The 17618-nt window shown below is 39.2% G+C and overlaps 1 protein-coding gene across 2 annotated transcripts in view; it reads left to right on the top strand.

Annotated features, from left to right (window-relative positions):
• Window positions 1-17618, top strand: part of eaf1 (ELL associated factor 1) — a 28313-nt gene that overhangs the window by 9192 nt on the left and 1503 nt on the right. The window contains exons 3-6 of one of the 2 annotated variants that reach the window (XM_072283490.1): window positions 7467-7603; window positions 12158-12324; window positions 15438-15701; window positions 16914-17613. In XM_072283490.1, coding sequence (XP_072139591.1) covers window positions 7467-7603; window positions 12158-12324; window positions 15438-15701; window positions 16914-16984 — 639 coding nt within the window. In that variant the 3' untranslated portion in view covers window positions 16985-17613. Of the gene's footprint in view, window positions 1-7466; window positions 7604-12157; window positions 12325-15437; window positions 15702-16913; window positions 17614-17618 lie in introns of those variants that run through there. The other variant, XM_072283491.1, reaches the window with a different exon arrangement.

The following is a 17618-nucleotide window of genomic DNA, read 5'->3' as shown; positions in this document are numbered from 1 at the left end:
AATTTTTTTAATCACTAATTTTTTTTTATTACAACACCAACAAATTACATTCAATACAACTAGTTGCCAATTAAATTTTGACTGTTTAACCCAGCCACCTCCAATCTTCGCCATCCCCCCTCCACCCCTCATCCTCATCCCCACCCCCCTCTCCCCCCCCCATCCCTTTCCTCTCCACCAACCAACTGAATAGTGGTGCATACACAGATAGAGCATTCCTATTTTAACAGAAGATCTTTTAAGTTAGATATCAAATCTGTCTACATTAAGATTGTGTTTGGTCATGCATCATTTACTCTTGCTGATGATAGTTCCAGGTAAGAAATGTCCAAAAAAGCTCCAAAGCCAGTGAGTACTTGAGATATCATGGGGAGGTTTCCAACGCTGGACTACAATCTTCTTAGCTGCAGTCAGGCCTGCCAGCCAGACTTTGTGTGTTTTTTCTGTAAGGGAAAGGTGGGACTCATCATTTAGAAGATGTACAGCGGGGTCTATTGATAATTGTACCTCCATTAGTTCTGTAAGAGTACTGATAACCTTCCCCCACAAGCCAAGAATCCCTGGACATTTCCATACAACATGTATAAAACAGTCAATGGTTCCATGGGGGCAAAATGAGCAATATGGGTCAGGAACCAGTCCCATTTGATGTCTAATTCTTGGTGTTAAATATGCTCTATGACAAAATTTCGAGTGTGTATACCTATGATTGGGTTTTTCGAAGCACTGGCAGCATTATCCCAAATCACATCCCAGTCTAAGTCTTGTTCAGATTCAGTCTAATTCAGATATGTTCCTATCCCAGGCTTTCATTCCTAATGTGGGGATATATTTCTGGGAGTTTAATTTATCATAGATATATGACACTGTCTGTCCTGGAGCACTAGGTATCACACTTAAAATGGGATGGTCCTTTAAATCTGACCCCCAGGGAACCCTGTAGGCTTTACAAGCTGATCTTACTCTAAAGTAGAAGAGGGTGTTTATCAATATTATATAAAGATAACAGTTCTTGAAAGCTAAGGATAGTACTTGCCCCATTAATATCTTGAAGAGCAGTAATACCTTTATCCTCCCAAGTTCTGTTAGTGAATGGTTTCTCCCCAGATAGAAAACGATTATTGTTCCATAATGGAGAAGGTTTGCACCATACGCTTTTAAAGTTTAGGAATTTTTCTGCTGCTCTAAACACTTGTAGCTTATGGGTTAAAATTGGACCGTAATACAAATCACATTTTTTGGTAGACATACCTATAAGGAGAAAGTCCTTCAACCTTATTGGTGTTATTAGTTCTTGTTCTATATTTTTCCATGACGAAACTTTATCTTCCTCCATCCAATAGCTAAGACTTTTTAATACAAATGCCCAGTGATACAATTTAAAATTTGGGCATGCCAATCCCCCATCCGACTTTTTCAATTGTAGAGCTGACCACTTTATATTGGGTCGTTTACCATTCCAAACATAGCATCACAGTAAGGAGTCCAGTTTTTGCCAATATCCTGCTGGAGGCGCAAGTGGAATCATTGAGCTGATAAAATTAATGCAGGGTAAGATGTTCATTTTAATGACTGATATACGGGCAGGGACTGATGCTGGCAGGTGTCTCCATCTATTAATATATTCTATTTTTTTCAAAATTAAAGAATAATTTGTTTTAACCACAGACGATAGGGAAGTATTAACTTTAATACCCAAGTAGAGGACCTCATTTGTAACCTTAATCTGGGGAGGGAGAGGCACCTTACTTTTATCTGTATTAATCAGCATCAGTGCTGATTTTGACAAATTAACTTTGTATCCTGAAAGAAATCCAAATTGTTCCAGTGTTTTTAAAACATAGAGGAGAGTTTGTTGAACATCTGCAATATAAACTAGCGTGTCGTCCGGGTAAAGTGATATCGAATGTGATTTTCTACCTATTGTAATAGTGGAGATCTGAGTAGAGTTTCTAATTAAATGTGCAAGTGGTTCAACAGATATAGTAAAAATTAAAGGAGACAAAGGGTCCCCTTGTCATGTGCCCCGTCCTATGTCAAATAACTCTGAGAAACCTCCTCCCACACATACCTGGGCTGAAGGATTAGCATACAGTGTTTGAATCATATTGATAAGTTTATTGTCGAACTTAAATTCTTTTAGAACTCTCCAAAGACATGACCATTCAAGGTGATTGAACATTTTTTCAGCATCTAGAAATAGCAGGTCACAGGCAAGCAGGATTTTATGTGTTGCACTCAGTATGTGTAAGAGCCAGTGAATATTATAAGATGCGAGACGTCCCCTGATAAAGCCCGTTTGATCTGGGTAATTATTTTTGCAACTACTGTCTCAAGTCTACTGGTTAAAACTTCGGAAAATATCTTGAGGTCGGCATTTATCAAGGAGATTGGACGGTAATTGGCACACTCCAAGGGGTCCTTACCGGGCTTGGGTATAACTGTGATCAGAGCTGTGTTTAGGTCTCTATGGAAAGCGCCATTTCCAATAGCATAATTTAATGTTTCTAACCATACTGGTCCAAGAATATCTCAGTTGATCATTTTGGTTATAAATCTGATTAATTTGAGACTTAGTATAATTAGATTTCAATTGGTTAGCCAACAGTTTGCCAATTTTGTCACTGTGTACATAAAATTCACTTCTTGTTTTCTTTAATTGGTTTACAATCGAGGACGAAAGTAATAAACTGTGTTCCATTTGAAGTTCAGTTCTTTGTTTATATAACTCCTCAGAGGGAGCTATAACATATTTCTTACCAATTTCCTTAATCTTGTCCACAATTACCAACTCCTCCTGCTTCAGCTTCTTCCTCAAAGCAGCAGAATACGAGATAATCTGACCACGAATATAAGCTTTAAAAGTATCCCAAAGAATGTTCACAGAAATATCCTCTGTATAGTTGATTGTAAAAAAAAATCAATCTGTTCATTCATAAAGTTAACAAAATCCGAGTCCTGAAGCAACAGCCAATTAAAATGCCATTGTCTATTATTTTGTGTATTGGCCTGAATTTTAATAGAAAGCTTAAGTATAAGTGGAGCATGATCCGAAATGGTTGTAGAGTCATAATCACATTTAATCACTGAAGAAATAAGACGAGAGTCAATAAAGAAATAATCAATTCTTGAATAGGAATGGTGAACATGTGGAAAAAAAAGAAAAATCTTTTTCCTGAGGATGCAAAAAACGCCAAATGTCCGTCGACCCACAATCAGAGAGGAATGAATTAATCAAAGTTGCAGATTTATTAGGTAAGGTCCGTAGAGGAGCCGAACGGTCCAAAGCTGGAGATAAACAGGTATTAAGATCTCCGCCCCAGATCAATGAAAACTCATTCAAATTCGGGAACTGATTGAATAATGATTTATAAAATTCCGGACAGTCCATATTGGGAGCATAAACATTAACCAAAACTACCTTTTTATTAAATAGTAAACCACTAACCAGTAGAAATCTACCATTCGGATCAGAGATAATATCATGTTGTATAAAAGTAACTGAGGAGTCTATAAAAATAGAGATGCCTCGAATCTTAGTGTTAGAGTTCGAATGAAACTGTTTATCCTTCCAGAATTTAAAAAAACGTAGTCTGTCCCCCCTCCGCACATGGGTCTCTTGTAAAAATAAAATTTGTGCTTTAAGTCTCCGGAACATTTTAAAAACTTTTTTCCTTTTAATAGGATGGTTAAGACCACTAGTATTCCAGGAGACAAACAAGAATATCTCAAAGTGCTAGCTAAAGTTCCACAGGTATGCCATCTATACCTGGCGTACGGCCCTTATTTGTGGCTTTGACTGCTTTAAGTAGCTCATCCAGTGTAATAGGAGAGTCTAGAGTTTTGGTGTCCTCTAATGACAACGTAGGGAGGTCTAATCCACTAAAAAAATCTGTGAAGTCATTCTCAGAAGGAACTGAGCCACTTGTATACAGTTCTTTGAAGTAATTCTTGAATGTCTCATTTATTTCCTCTGTTGAAGATACTACTGCACGTTTAGCACATCTAATCGCTGGTATAGACCTTGTAGCTTCCTGTTTGAGCGTTAGTGCCAAAAGATTGCTTGGTCTACTGCCTTCTGCATAATAATTACGTTTGGTTATGTGGATCATATATTCTGCCCTGCTTCTTAATAAATTATTTAATTCTGCTTGTTTTGAGCTTTTTTTTTGTTGTTATGGTGTATCTCCTTTTGAGATCATTCTCCAAAACCTTACATTGTTTTTCTAGGGTGGAAATCTTTTGAAGCCAGCTTTTATGTAGGTGGGAACTGAACCATATGGTGTTAAGGTAAGGGGTGGGAAGTTCAAGGGGGATATTAGAGGAAGGTTTTTTACTCAGAGAGTGGTTGGTGCGTGGAATGCACTGCCTGAGTCAGTGGTGGAGGGAGATACACTAGTGAAGTTTACGAGACTACTAGACAGGCCTATGGAGGAATTTAAGTTGGGGGCTTATATGGGAGGCAGGGTTTGAGGGTCGGTACAACATTGTGGGCCGAAGGGCCTGTACTATGCTGTATTATTCTATGTTCTTATTTCGTAAGAAACCCTTGATGGAGGCCCAAATCACTGTCACATCTGAGACACTATTTTTATTTAAATTTATAAATTCCGTCAGTTTTATTCTCAGTTGTGTTAGAAATTCATTACTTAGAAGGGTGGAGTTGAACCTCCACCTAGTAGCCTTATTTTTAACTTTGCCATAAATTAAAAATAAGGTTGTCATCATATAGATGTCCGGGCAAAAATTCTATTGAGTGTACCAAAGGCAGCAAACCGGAGGATATAAGAATGTAACCTAGCTGAGAGAAAGTTCTTGTGGAGAAGAAGGTATAGTCTTTAGCTGATGGATTATGCACCCTCCACATGTCAGTTAAATTTAAATCCGTTAGAAAAAGGTTAAGTGCTTTGGAAGCAGGTTCTTGAGAGCTTGATATAGTTGAGGAAGATTTATCGAGGTTATTGTTTACCAAAGCATTCATGTCCGAACCAACATATAGTTGGTAGTCACTTAACTTCAGTAATTGTGAGGTAATTGAGGGAAAAAAAATTCAACCCCGAATATAGTTGGGGTATATAAGCTAATGAATGCAACTTTTTTTTTTACCCTGAATAGATGTACAGCAATAAGCTAGACATCCTTCATTGTCGGTGCCAGTCCTTTCAATTGATACATTAATACTGCGTCTCATTAATATCATAACTCCTTTCGTACGAGTACCATCAGCTGATGCCACAATGGGTTTATAAAAGTGGTTTTGAACCCTGGGAATGTCATTAGGTTTAAGATGTGTTTCCTGTAACAGCGCGATATCTATTTTCTTATTGCGTAAGAAATCTAAAACCTTTGAATGCTTGTAGGGAGAGTTTAATCTTCTAACATTAAATAACACAATAGTAAGATTGTCTAATTTATCTGTATTGCTCATCTTCCCCTGGATCTGTTGTTGTAAGTTGGTGGAGCCCTGAGTTACCCCCTTCCAACCACCCCTCGCTTACAACCCTTTGTAACATCTGTGAGTGTCAATAGCAAGCGTTGTTGCTATTACAGTTAAGAATTGTTCAGATAGCATATACAACAGTGGTCTATGCACAGAAAAATAAAAAGCTAGGTAATTTGCTTGTAACTGCATTGAGGAATTTACATTGGCTAGGCCACCTGGGAGAACTTCACTGCTGTTTGGACATATCATCTGTGAGGGTAGATGCCTCATTCAGAAGATGTATCCTAAATGTCCTGCATTACAATTTGGCTTAGATTGCATGCCCCAACCAATGTACTCTTTTATGTTGCAATAGTAACAGATAGAATGAGTGGAATGGGTTTGGGCCATGCTGCTCTTCCAGATAGTATTGGATCTGGCTGTTGAATTCCTAGATTATATGTGTTTAATTGTTATTTTCCTTGCAGTTTAACAGTTAATTATCTTCTTGTATTTTAAGTATTTCTTGTATGTATATGCAAGTTTAATATGCCTCTAGTGGCTATACAAAGTATACTTATGGAAAGCTCTGGAAGTGTCTTTGTTCTTCATTGAGTGAGTAAGTACTTTCTAATTGGTTGTCTCTTATCTAAAAATTTGAATGGATTTTTTAAATCGCAAAAATAGCTGTTCTATGCTAGGTGCTATCCTTGTTCCTTTGACTCTCTCTTTGCTTAGTAGTTCCATATTACTATCTGTTCAACTTTCCTCTGTTCTATCAACACTTATTAAAATGATTGCAAAGCAACAAATTTTGTGCCTCTTTACTGACTTTCAAAAGACTGCCTTGCCTCATTACCAATGGAGGATTTGCATTAATTTCACTCTGCTATGGGAATAGCATAAAAACTTGAATTCAGTATAATTCTTAAAATCAAAACAGAACAAGATTATCATATATACAGTATAATTTCTTGATTCTCAGAGTACTATGGACCAAGTTAAGGGGTCTACAGGAGAAGTTTTATTTGAAAACTACCGAAGCAGTTACATAGTATTGAAAGCATCTAACCTGCTGGCTGAACAGATGTTTCTTTTTTTGTAGAAACAGGGAAAGTTGTTTCACTTTTGCTTAGTACAGCACAATGAAAAAACTGTGAAAATGTCTCTTGAGCCTCAACACCTCACGCAGGCTATCACCAGCAAGAGAAAATAATAGAATTGGTAATAAAGCAATATTTATGTATGACTGCTTTAGGAATTTTTAATCATGTTTGCCAGTTCTGCTTATTTCAATCTGGCTACTTATAATTTTTTTTTGTATTGAAAACAAAATTGGTGGAAGTAGCTTAGCAGGCTAGACAGCATCTGCAGAGACTGTTAAAGTGTAGATTTAAGACATTTCATTAGAAATGCAAAGTTAGAAATAAAACTATCTTTAAGGGGAAAAGGGGGAAGATATGAAGAAAACAAGGAATATCTATCAATATGGAGAGTGGTAAAGATGAGTACATTAAAGTATTTTTGTAAGTGTTATACATTGAAGATGAATGGAATTTAATGTTGACAGAAGAGAATGGTGGAAGGGGATAACAACTGCAGGAAATGAGGTAGAAGGTTGGAATTTTCATTGTTGAATAATCCAACATTATGGTATTAAGTGCTATTTCAGATCATTGTAATAAATGTTTTGCTTTTGAAATTGCATACCTGCACTGCCGCTTTACATTAATGACTGAAAGATTTCTTACAGTCACTAATGCACAAGCTCATTTAATATTTCATTATAATAGTGTCTGAAAAATATGCATCAATGTCTACTTTTGAAATGGTCATAGTCTGTTTTTATAAATTATATTTCTTGGCTTTTTAATCGGAACTGGTTGATTCAGCTTATGAATATGCCTTTTTTCATGTAACACACCTGTGTAATGAAGGAGATGTTTCAGGGACTTTGTTACAATCATATAAAATGTTTAGGGTTACTATAGTATTATTTAGCATTCTTTCTAACATTTGTAGTAATATACTTTTTGGTCACCAGGGCTCCACTCCACCAATGACTGTGTTCAAAGGTAATAAAAGGCCGTATCAGAAGGATTGTGTACTTATCATTAACCATGACACTGGAGAGTTTGTGCTTGAAAAGCTCAGTAGCAGTATACAGGTGAAGAAGACTAGGTAAGAACACAAAGCTATTTCTTCAGTTGAATCTGTCACTATACACTCAGTTTTGTGTTTGATTAATTGTTGCACATCGTCTCTACAGTTATGCATAAATGTTGGTTTTCTGTACCTTTCGGATTTACATTCAGAATTAGATTTATTATCACGGGCTTGTGAAATCGTGAAATATATTTAAGACGTGGATAAATATGTTTATTTGGATACCCAGGAATTCAAGGATATTGGATTATTACAGAAATGTGTATGTGCTGGAGTAAAAATCTGAAATCATAATGAACGGTGGACCCATGAGTAGCTGAATATGCAACAGTTGTCACTGACTTCATTAAGACCTGTGTGGATGAGCATGTGCCTACAAGAACATACCGAACATACCCAAATCAAAAGCCATGGATGAACCAGGAGATTCGCAGTCTGCTGAGGGCTAGATCTGTGGCATTTAAATCTGGTGATTCAGGACTATACAAGAAGGCCAGGTGCAAGTTATGGAGAGCTACCTGCAAGAGCCAAAGAATAATTCTGATTGAGGTCAGAGGTGGAATTGAACATGTGTCAACTCTGGCAGGGTTTTCAGGCCATTACTTCCTACAAAGCGAAACTTAACTTCATGCATGACAGTGATGCTTCACTCCCAGATGAACTCAATGCCTTCTATGCCCACTTTGAAAGGGAGAATAAGACTCTGTGTATGAAGATCCCAGCAACATCCAGTGACCCTGTGATCTCTGTCTTGGAGGTTGACGTCAGAATGTCTTTCAAGAGAGTGAACTTTTGCAAGTCGACAGGCCCTAGTGGTGTACCTGGTAGGGCTCTGAAAATCTGTGCCAACCAACTGGCAGGTGTGTTCAAAGGCATTTTCAATCTCTGTTATAGTCGGAAGTTCTCATCTGCTTCAAAAGAACAACAATCATACCTGAACCCAAGAAGAGTAGGGTGATCTGGTTTAATGACTATTATCCAGTACCAATTACATCTACCATGATGAAGTGGTTTGAGAGATTGGTTGTAGTTAGAATCAACTGCTACATAAGCAGAGACCTGTAACCACTGCAATTTGCCTAATGCCACAATACATGTACAGAAAACGTGATCTCATTGGCTCTTCACGTGACCTTGAATCACCTGGGTAATACGAATACTTCAGGGTGCTGTTCATTGTCTACAACTCAGTGTTTAACACAATCGTTCCTACAGTTCTGATCAAAAAGCTCCAAAACCTGGGCCTCTGTACCTCCTCTGCAACTGGAACCTTGACAAACTCACTGGAAGACCACAGTCTGTGCAGATCAGAAATAACATTTCCACCTTGCAGATAATCAACTCTTTCGCACCTCTTGGATGTGTGCTTAGCCCACTGCTCTACTCTATACACCCACAGCTCAAATGCCATCTATAAATTTGTTGATGACACAACTATTGTTGGCAAAATTTTAGATGGTGGTGAGAAGGTGTACTGAGCTGGTTGAGTGGTGCTGCACCAACAACCTTGCACTCAGTGTCAGTAGGACCAAAGAATTGACTGGGGTCTTCAGAAAGGGTAAGATGAGGGTACACACACCAGTCTTTATTAAGAGATCAGTAGTGGAAAGAGTGAGCAATTTCAAGTTCCTGGGTGTCAGCATCTCTAAGGATCTATCCTGGGCTCAGCATATTGATGCAGTTACAAGATAGCATGACAGCTGCTATATTCATTAGGAGTTTGAGGAGATTTGCTGTGTCACTGAAGATACTTGCAAATTTCTACTTGTGTTCTGTGAAGAGCATTCTACGTGGCTGCACCACTGTCTGGTATGGGGGTGGGGTGGGGAGGGGTGTACTGCACAGGATTGAAGTAAGCTGCAGAAGATTGTAAACTCAGTTAGCTCCATCATGGACGCTAGCTTCCCCAGCATCCATGATATTCTCAAGGAGCAATGCCTCAAAAAGGTGGCACCCATCATTAAGGACCTCATCACCCAGGACACTACCTCTTCTCAATGCTACCATCAGGGAGGATGTACAGGAGCCTGAAGGCATACACTCAATGATTCAGGAACGACTTCTTCCCTCTGCCATCAGATTTCTAAATGGACATTGAACCCATGAACAGTGCCTCAGTACTTTTTTTTTCCGTGTTATTTGACTTAAAAAAATATATAAATACATACTGTAATTTACTGTTTTTTTATTATGTATTGCGATGTACTGCTACCTCTCCCAGTGTATCTCTCCCTCTCCCAGTGTAGAGTGCCTTCCTGCTTCAAAACTTCCACCATGGTTCCAGTACCTAAAAAGACCAAGGCAACATGTCTGAATGACTGGTGTCCTGTTGCACACACTTCAATAATAAGCAAATGCTTTGCGAGGCTGGTCAAGGACTACATCTGCAGCATGTTACCAACCACACTGGACCCCCTACAATTCGCCTACCGACACAACCGATCGACATTTGACACAATAGCCACAGCTCTACACACAGTCCTTACACATCTGGAGAAGAAGGATGCTTATGTGAGAATGCTGTTCTTGGACTACAGTTCAGCATTCAACACCATTATTTCCGCCAGGCTTGGCAAGAAGCTCAGAGACGTCAGCCTTCACTCTGTCTTGTGTAACTGGATCCTGGACTTCCTGTCAGATGGCCAGCAGGTGGTAAGGGTGGGCTCCCTCACTTCTGCTCCTCTGTCCCTCAATGCAGGTGCCCCTCAGGGCTGTGTCCTTAGCCCCCTCCTTTACTTTCTGTATGCCCATGACTCTGTCGCCACCCACAGCTCCAATCTGCTAATTGAATTTGCTGACGATACTACTCTGATTGACCTAATCTTAAATAATAATGAGGCAGCCTACAGAGAAGTCATTACCTTGTCAAGAAAACAACCTCTCCCTCAGTGTCGTAAAAACAAAGGAGTTGGTTGTGGACTACAGGAGGGATGAAGACAGACTAACCTCTATTAACATCAGTGGATCTGGGGTTGAGAGGGTGAACAGCTTTAAGTTCCTTGGCATACACATCACCAAGGATCTCGTGTTGTCTGCACATACCAGCTGTGTGATGAAAAAGGCACAACAGTGCCACTTTTATCTCAGAGGGTTGAAGAAGTTTGGTATGGTCCCTCAAGTCCTTTCTACAGGGACACAATTGAGAGCATCCTGACAGGCTGCATCACTGCCTGGTATGGGAACTGTACTTCCCTCAATTGCAGGACTCTGCAGAGAGTGATGTGGACAGCCCAGCACATCTATAGATGTGAACTTCCCACTATTCAGGACATTCGCAAAGACAGGTGTGTAAAAAGGGCCCGAAGGATCATTGGGAATCTGAGTCACCCCAACCACAAACTATTCCAGCTGCTACCATCCGGGAAATGGTACCGCAGCATAAAAGCCAGGATTGGACCAACAGGCCCTGGGATAGCTTCTTCCACCAGGCCATCAGACTGATTAATTCGTGCTGATACAATTGTATTTCTATGTTATATTGACTGTCCTGTTGTACGTACTATTTGTTATAAATTGCACATTGCACATTTAGATGGAGTTGTAATGTAAAGATTTTTACTCATGTATATGAAGGATGTAAGTAATAAAGTCAATTCAATTCACCACAACAACAAATTTCCCGACATACTAAACCTGATTGTTATTCTGAATGGCCTAATCCAGCTTCGATTTCCTATGTTCTTAGGTTCTTCTGTTCTCTGCATTTTTGAAGCTTGGAAGCACACTGTACTGAATGGCTACATCCCAAAATATAACTAATAATTCATTAAAATACTTGTTTTCTATAAGTCTGTATTTGTAAAGAAAATGTTGGCTGTCTAGCAGGTTACATACCTGATATCAGACGATAATGAAAAACTGTTAATATTTACCAGCCAGTTCAATCTAACTAAGATCTGTACTCATCTACTAAAAGGAAAACTGATTTTTTTTTAAGGCCAGGTTAGTGTGGGAAAACTCAGGAAATTTTGTAAACTATATTGTTGTTAGTTTTTTTGCTAATGTAACATTTAAGATTTTTTGAAGTCAAAACAGTTGAACTGAATTTTAACTCTGGCATTGCAGTAAGTTTTCCACATTGTATTTTTTATTATTATCTGACTGGTCACTTGAATTGTGATTACACAGTTCCTAAGACTTCTGCAATACGTGAGTGCTGGCTGAAGCTATTATCAGTCTTATTTATCCCCACATTCCCCAGCCCCAGAGCTAAGTAGACTTTTGATGCAGGGTGCATAAATTTTGACAAAATGAGAGGCAGTTAGGGAATAGAGACACCCATAGAACTCTTAAACTCCTCTTCCTTCCTCTGGCTTTCAGCAGAGTCAATGTCTTCAAGAGATGATGTAAGAAAAAGAGTAAATGTAAATAGGGAGTAGGAGAATTTTATCTCGTATAAGCTCTCAGTTCTGGATGGAATAAAAAAACACAAACAGGTGCTTCTACTAATTTCTGCTAAAATCTTATACAAGAACTTAGACTGACCTGTCTTCTAATATTTTTGAGATAGTATTCTAAAGGTATTTTTTACTGTTGTGATATGATTGATTTTTAATTTTTTTTTTACAGAGCTGAAGGGAGCAGTAAAATCCAGGCTCAATTGGAATCACAGGCAGTGAGAAGATCTCAGCCTTCATCGCAGTTTAGAGCCCCAAATAAGCCATGTACTGGACCAAAAACATCTCCCTCAAAGGACAATCCATCACCTGAACCACAACTTGATGACATAAAAAGAGGTAAGCAAATAAAAGTCTGTGTGGAAAGGAACAATTGATGCAAAACACCGTTCATCACTTTACATATATATATATTGCCTATAAAAACTAGTCAACCCCTCCCCTTTAGAATTTTTCATGTTTTATTGTTTACAACATTGAATCACAGTGGATTTAATTTGGCTTTTTTGACACTGATCAACAGAAAATGACTCTTTTGTGTCAAAGTGAAAACAGATATCTACAAAGTAATTTAAATCAATTATGAATGAATTAAATTTGTTTCAGTCAGTACAAACATAACAAAAAGCATTATTTTCAACGATGATTTCATAATGACGATTACAAATATAAAACAAAATAATTGATTGCACAAGTATTCACACTCTTCAAATCAGTATTTAGTAGTAGATGTACCTTTGACAGCAATTACAGCCTTGAGTCTGTGTGGATAGGTCTCTATCAGCTTTGCATATCTGAACACTGCTATTTTTCCCTATTTACAAAACTGCTCAACCTCTGGCAGATTGCATGGGGATTGTGAGTGAACAGTCTTCATTGTTTGTGGTGACAGTTTATTGCAATTTACCACAGAAAAAGTGTTATTAATAAAGTATTTAGTGGTATTTCTGTTCTTCAGCTAGCTTTTTAATCCTGTTTGCAAATGATCTCATAATGCAATTTCCTAACACAGGAAAAGGAATAGCTTTTTTTCCTGTCGCTGAAACCTGACTAACCATTCAATTAGGTCATGATTGATCTGCATCTCATTTACCCACCTTGGTTCCATATTACTTAGTACCACAGTCCTATAAAAATCTGACTAATGTTATTTTTGAATAATCTTCATTATGTTATTATTCTGAATGCACTTACTTTTTCTTTATGCCTCTGAAGTGTCAGACTATCCAGCATCTGAGATTTGACAAGTAGAAAATTTCGTTAAATATAGGGAAGGCCAAAACTATTTACTTTGATCCCTGTCAAAAATTGCAATTCCTAGTCACAAGTCTCAAACATTTCTTTGGTAGCTGACCAATGATGGAACTGGACAATTGGCATTCAGTTGTTATATTTGAGTCAACTTTTAAGTTTCGGAATACAGGTATCCCCCGCTTTTCGAACGTTTGCTTTATGAAACCTCACTGTTACGAAAGACCTGCATTAGTACCCTGTTTTCACTTTTGGAAGGTGTTTTCACTGTTACGAAGAAAGGCAACGTGCAATAAAAAAATCGCGCGATAAAAGGCAGCGCACGCCCGGAGCAGCCGCTCTCCCCCGGATTCGGAACGGCATTGCTTAAGCACGTTGCATTGAGCAGCCGTTAGCAAGATGAGTTCTAAGGTGTTGGAAAAGCCTGAAAGAGCTCATAAGGGTGTTACACTTAGCGTAAAACTAGCCATAATTAAGCATTTTGATCGTGTTGAACGAAGCAAGGACAAATTGAGTTTTCCTTGTGGAAGCTGACGAAGATGATATTGAAGAGGTTTTGGCATCCCATGACCAAGTTCTGATAGATGAAGAGCTGATGCAATTGGAAGAGGAAAGGATAACAATCGAAACCAAATGCAGAAAGTGAAGCAACTGCGTGAGATTTTCATTGCAATGATGAAGTATGACTTTAATTTTGAAAGGGTACGTAGATTTAGGGGATATTTGCAGGATGGTTTGAGTGCTTACAAAGAACTGTGTGATAGAAAAATGCATGAGGCTCAGCAGTCAAGCAAGCCTTCCACATCAGCCACAGCAGACGACAAACCTCAACCTTTGACACCAAGGCGGGCAGTCTTAGGAGAAGATGAGCTGCCTGCCCTGATCAACGATGAGATGACACCCCCGTGTCCCACCACCCCAACACCCGGGCCCCAGACAGATACTGTACTGATTCGTGGAGAATGCAACAGTAGCCGGGAGGCACACAGCACATCTTTAAGAAAAAAGCCAAAATAAACATGCTAATTAATTAGGTGCCGCCTGGCACGTAATTGTTGGCCCAGATCAAAGACAATGCAATCGGTAATCGCCTCTGATCTGCGCCAACATTTACGTGCCGGGCAGTGCTTTATTAATTAGCATGTTTATTTCGGCTTTTTTCTTAAAGATGTGCTGTGTGCCTCCCGGCTACTGCTGCGTTCTTCGCGGCAATATATCGGGTCAGCGGCCCGGATTGTGGGGGCCACTGCAGCACCCAGCCTGCGACGACTCAGTCTCACACACCATCATCAGTGTGCTCGGCGCTGTTTTCCCAATTCTGGTAAGTGATACTACACTGTACATACATTATTTCTACTTTATATAGGCTGTGTATTTTTACTTGTTATTTGGTAGATTTGGCAGCTTCATAGTTTAAAGGTTACTGGAGAACGTGTTTATGCCAACAGCGCTTGCGTGAGATTTTCGCTACGGAGATCTGTGCAGGCAATCGTTGGAGAGAAGTATTTCTACTTTATATAGGCTGTGTATTTATCATATCATTCCTGCTTTTACTATATGTTACTGTTATTTTAGTTTTTATGTGTTATTTGGCATGAGTTGTTAGGTTATTTTTAGGTCTGTGAATGCTCACAAAATTTTCCCATACAAATAAATGGTAATTGCTTCTTCGCTTTACGACATTCCGGCTTATGAACCGTTTCATAGGAACGCTCTACCTTCGGATGGCGGGGGAAACCTGTATATATTTGTTCCACCACTAAGATCACTGCTGTATTTATGTTTCAGATCATGTGCTGATCATTGTTGGACATCCAGTCTTATTTTACTCTCTACAACTTGCCATCCAAATCTCAGCAGCTTTGTGTTCTAACTCACTTCTTCCTCCATCAATGCTATGTTTGCTGTATGCACTACACTTACTCCCAAGTTAACCTACTCCTCAATTTAAAGTATTTACTTTCAAATGTCTCCATAGTGTGACGTTTCCCCATAGCTTGAACCCTGCAATTCTTTAGTTCTGGTGCCATTAGGTTTCCCAAATTGCTCTGTTATAAGGGGTGTAGATTTCGCAGTCTTGCCTTCCACCGCAAAATCCCAAATTCTGTATTCACATCATAGTGTAAAAAATTTTTTGTTTATTTTCTTTTTTTCCCTTTTGATGTGACTTAACAAAGCACCTGTTTTTTTAATCCATCCAGAACTAAGAGCTGAAGTTGATATAATCGAACAGATGAGTAGCAGCAGTAGTTCCTCAGAATCTGGAAGCTCATCTGGCAGTGATGACAGCTCTAGTAGTGATGTGGAAAATGAAGCTCGCCCATCTACACTGCCACAGCTACAAACACATCAACAATCCCATTCCCAATCTCATCAGCAGCAGCAGCCACAGAATTATGGTAACAGAATTGCTTCTACAAATGGTACCAGCAGACCAGGAAGCAATCAGCTTATGACCACACTGAGTAAGTATGCAGTACTCAACTACATTTGTTATTAATCACAGCTACCTGTTTTACTTTACAATTTTCTTTTCTAATATGTTTGCTTTAAGTCCAAAGTGCTAAATTAGTCAATATCAAGCCAAAGTTTTTGAAGACTATCCAACCACTTTGTCCCTCTAGGCTGCTCCGCCATTCAATTATGATCATACCTGATCTATCTTCAGTCATAATGGACATACCTGTGGTGACCCCATGTAGACTTCATCTCCCCACTTTTTTTAAAAACCCCTTAAGTTACCTGCAATAATATAGCCTCCACAACTCTTTTGTATAGAGAATTTCAGAGATTCATTACTCTTGAGAAGAAATTCCCAAGCACCTCAGTTATAAATGTTTCTCCTGTCTTGAAACTGTCCCTTCTCCCACTATTGGAAATGTCATGCCCTTTTAGGGTCTTGTATTTGGATAAGGTCACCTGTCATTCTACTAAACTCCAAAAAGAAATTATTGATCTAATGTTTTGAAAGGGCAGCTCTGTAAACTCGGGTATTGGCCTCAATTAATAGTATAACCTTACTTAAATGAAAGGACTAAATTGCCAGGTGCAGTCTCATGAACAATTTGTACGATTTAACAAAATATATTTAAACTACAAGGGTTCAGCTGACCTTGATTTTTAAAAAATGTTTTTTTTTAATCACCATTATCATTAAAATTTTCCAGCTAATTTTTTGATGCCTTTTACATGAAGTGAATGAGGATAACAGGTAAACTCAAGAGATTCTGCAGATGCCGGAAATTCTGAGTAGCATACACAAAATGCTGGAGGAACTCCACGTCGGGCAGCACCTCTGGATGAGAATAAACAGTGTTTTGGGCTGAGACCCTTCATCGGGACTGGAGAGTAAGGGGACAGAAGCCAAAATATCAGTGTTGGGGTGGGAGGGGTGGAGTACAAGCTAGCAGTTGATAGGTGAAATTAGGTGAGGGGGAAGTGGGGGAGGGGGGATTAAGTAAAAAGCTGGGAGGTGATTCATGGAAGAGGTAAAGGGCTGAAGAAGTAGGAATCTGATAGGAGAGCACCATGGAAGAAAGGGAGGGAGGACAGACACCAGTTGGAGGTGAGGGGGAGAGAATTGGTGAGAGGGGAACCAGAACGGGGAATTAAAAAAAAAGAAGGGGGAGAGGAGAGAAATTGCTGGAACTTAGAGAACTCTATTTTCATGCCATCAGGTTGGAGACTACCCAGACGGAAAATGAATTGTTGCTCTTCCAACCTGAGTGTGGCCTTATCGTGGCAGTAGAGGAGGCCATGGAATGACATGTCGGAATGGGAAGGAGAAGTTTAATTGAAATAGGAAACCACTGGGAAATCCAGCAGATAGAGCAAAAGGTGCTTGACAGAACAATCCCCAATCTATGTCGGGTCTCACCAACGTGGAAGAGGCCGCATCGGGGGCGCTGGATACAAAAGATGATCCTAAGAGATTTGCAGCTGAAGTCTTGCCTCACCTCTAAGGACTATTTGGGACTCTGAGTGATGGTGAGGAAGCAGATCTAGGGGAAGGTGTGGCACTTGTCACGCTTGCAGGGATAAGTGCCAGGAGGGAGATCAGTGGGGAGGGACGAGTTGACCAGGGTAGCTCCTCCTCCTTGTAATACTTATTTTTAAATCTCATAGAGGAAATAAGTGTTTTTGCCACCTCAAATTCCTCCTTCCTCACTCTAGCACTTTCTCTTACCTGTAATTTATCAATGGTTTTCAGGGCTGTCTGGTCTTTGTACACCAAAATCGAATAAACTGCAAATAGTTGGCTTATCTTTCAATACAAGTGGAATTGGACTCTCACTTCTTGGGTACTTGGCCCACACAGGAGTTAATATTGTCCCAACAGGAACAACCACAAAGTGAAAATAGATGTTAATAGTTGCAAAATG

The sequence above is a fragment of the Mobula birostris genome, chromosome 19, assembly GCF_030028105.1.
Source record: "Mobula birostris isolate sMobBir1 chromosome 19, sMobBir1.hap1, whole genome shotgun sequence".
Taxonomy (NCBI): domain Eukaryota; kingdom Metazoa; phylum Chordata; class Chondrichthyes; order Myliobatiformes; family Myliobatidae; genus Mobula; species Mobula birostris.
The sequence above is the reverse complement of the archived record's forward strand: the minus strand, read 5'-3'. Positions and strand labels throughout refer to the sequence as shown.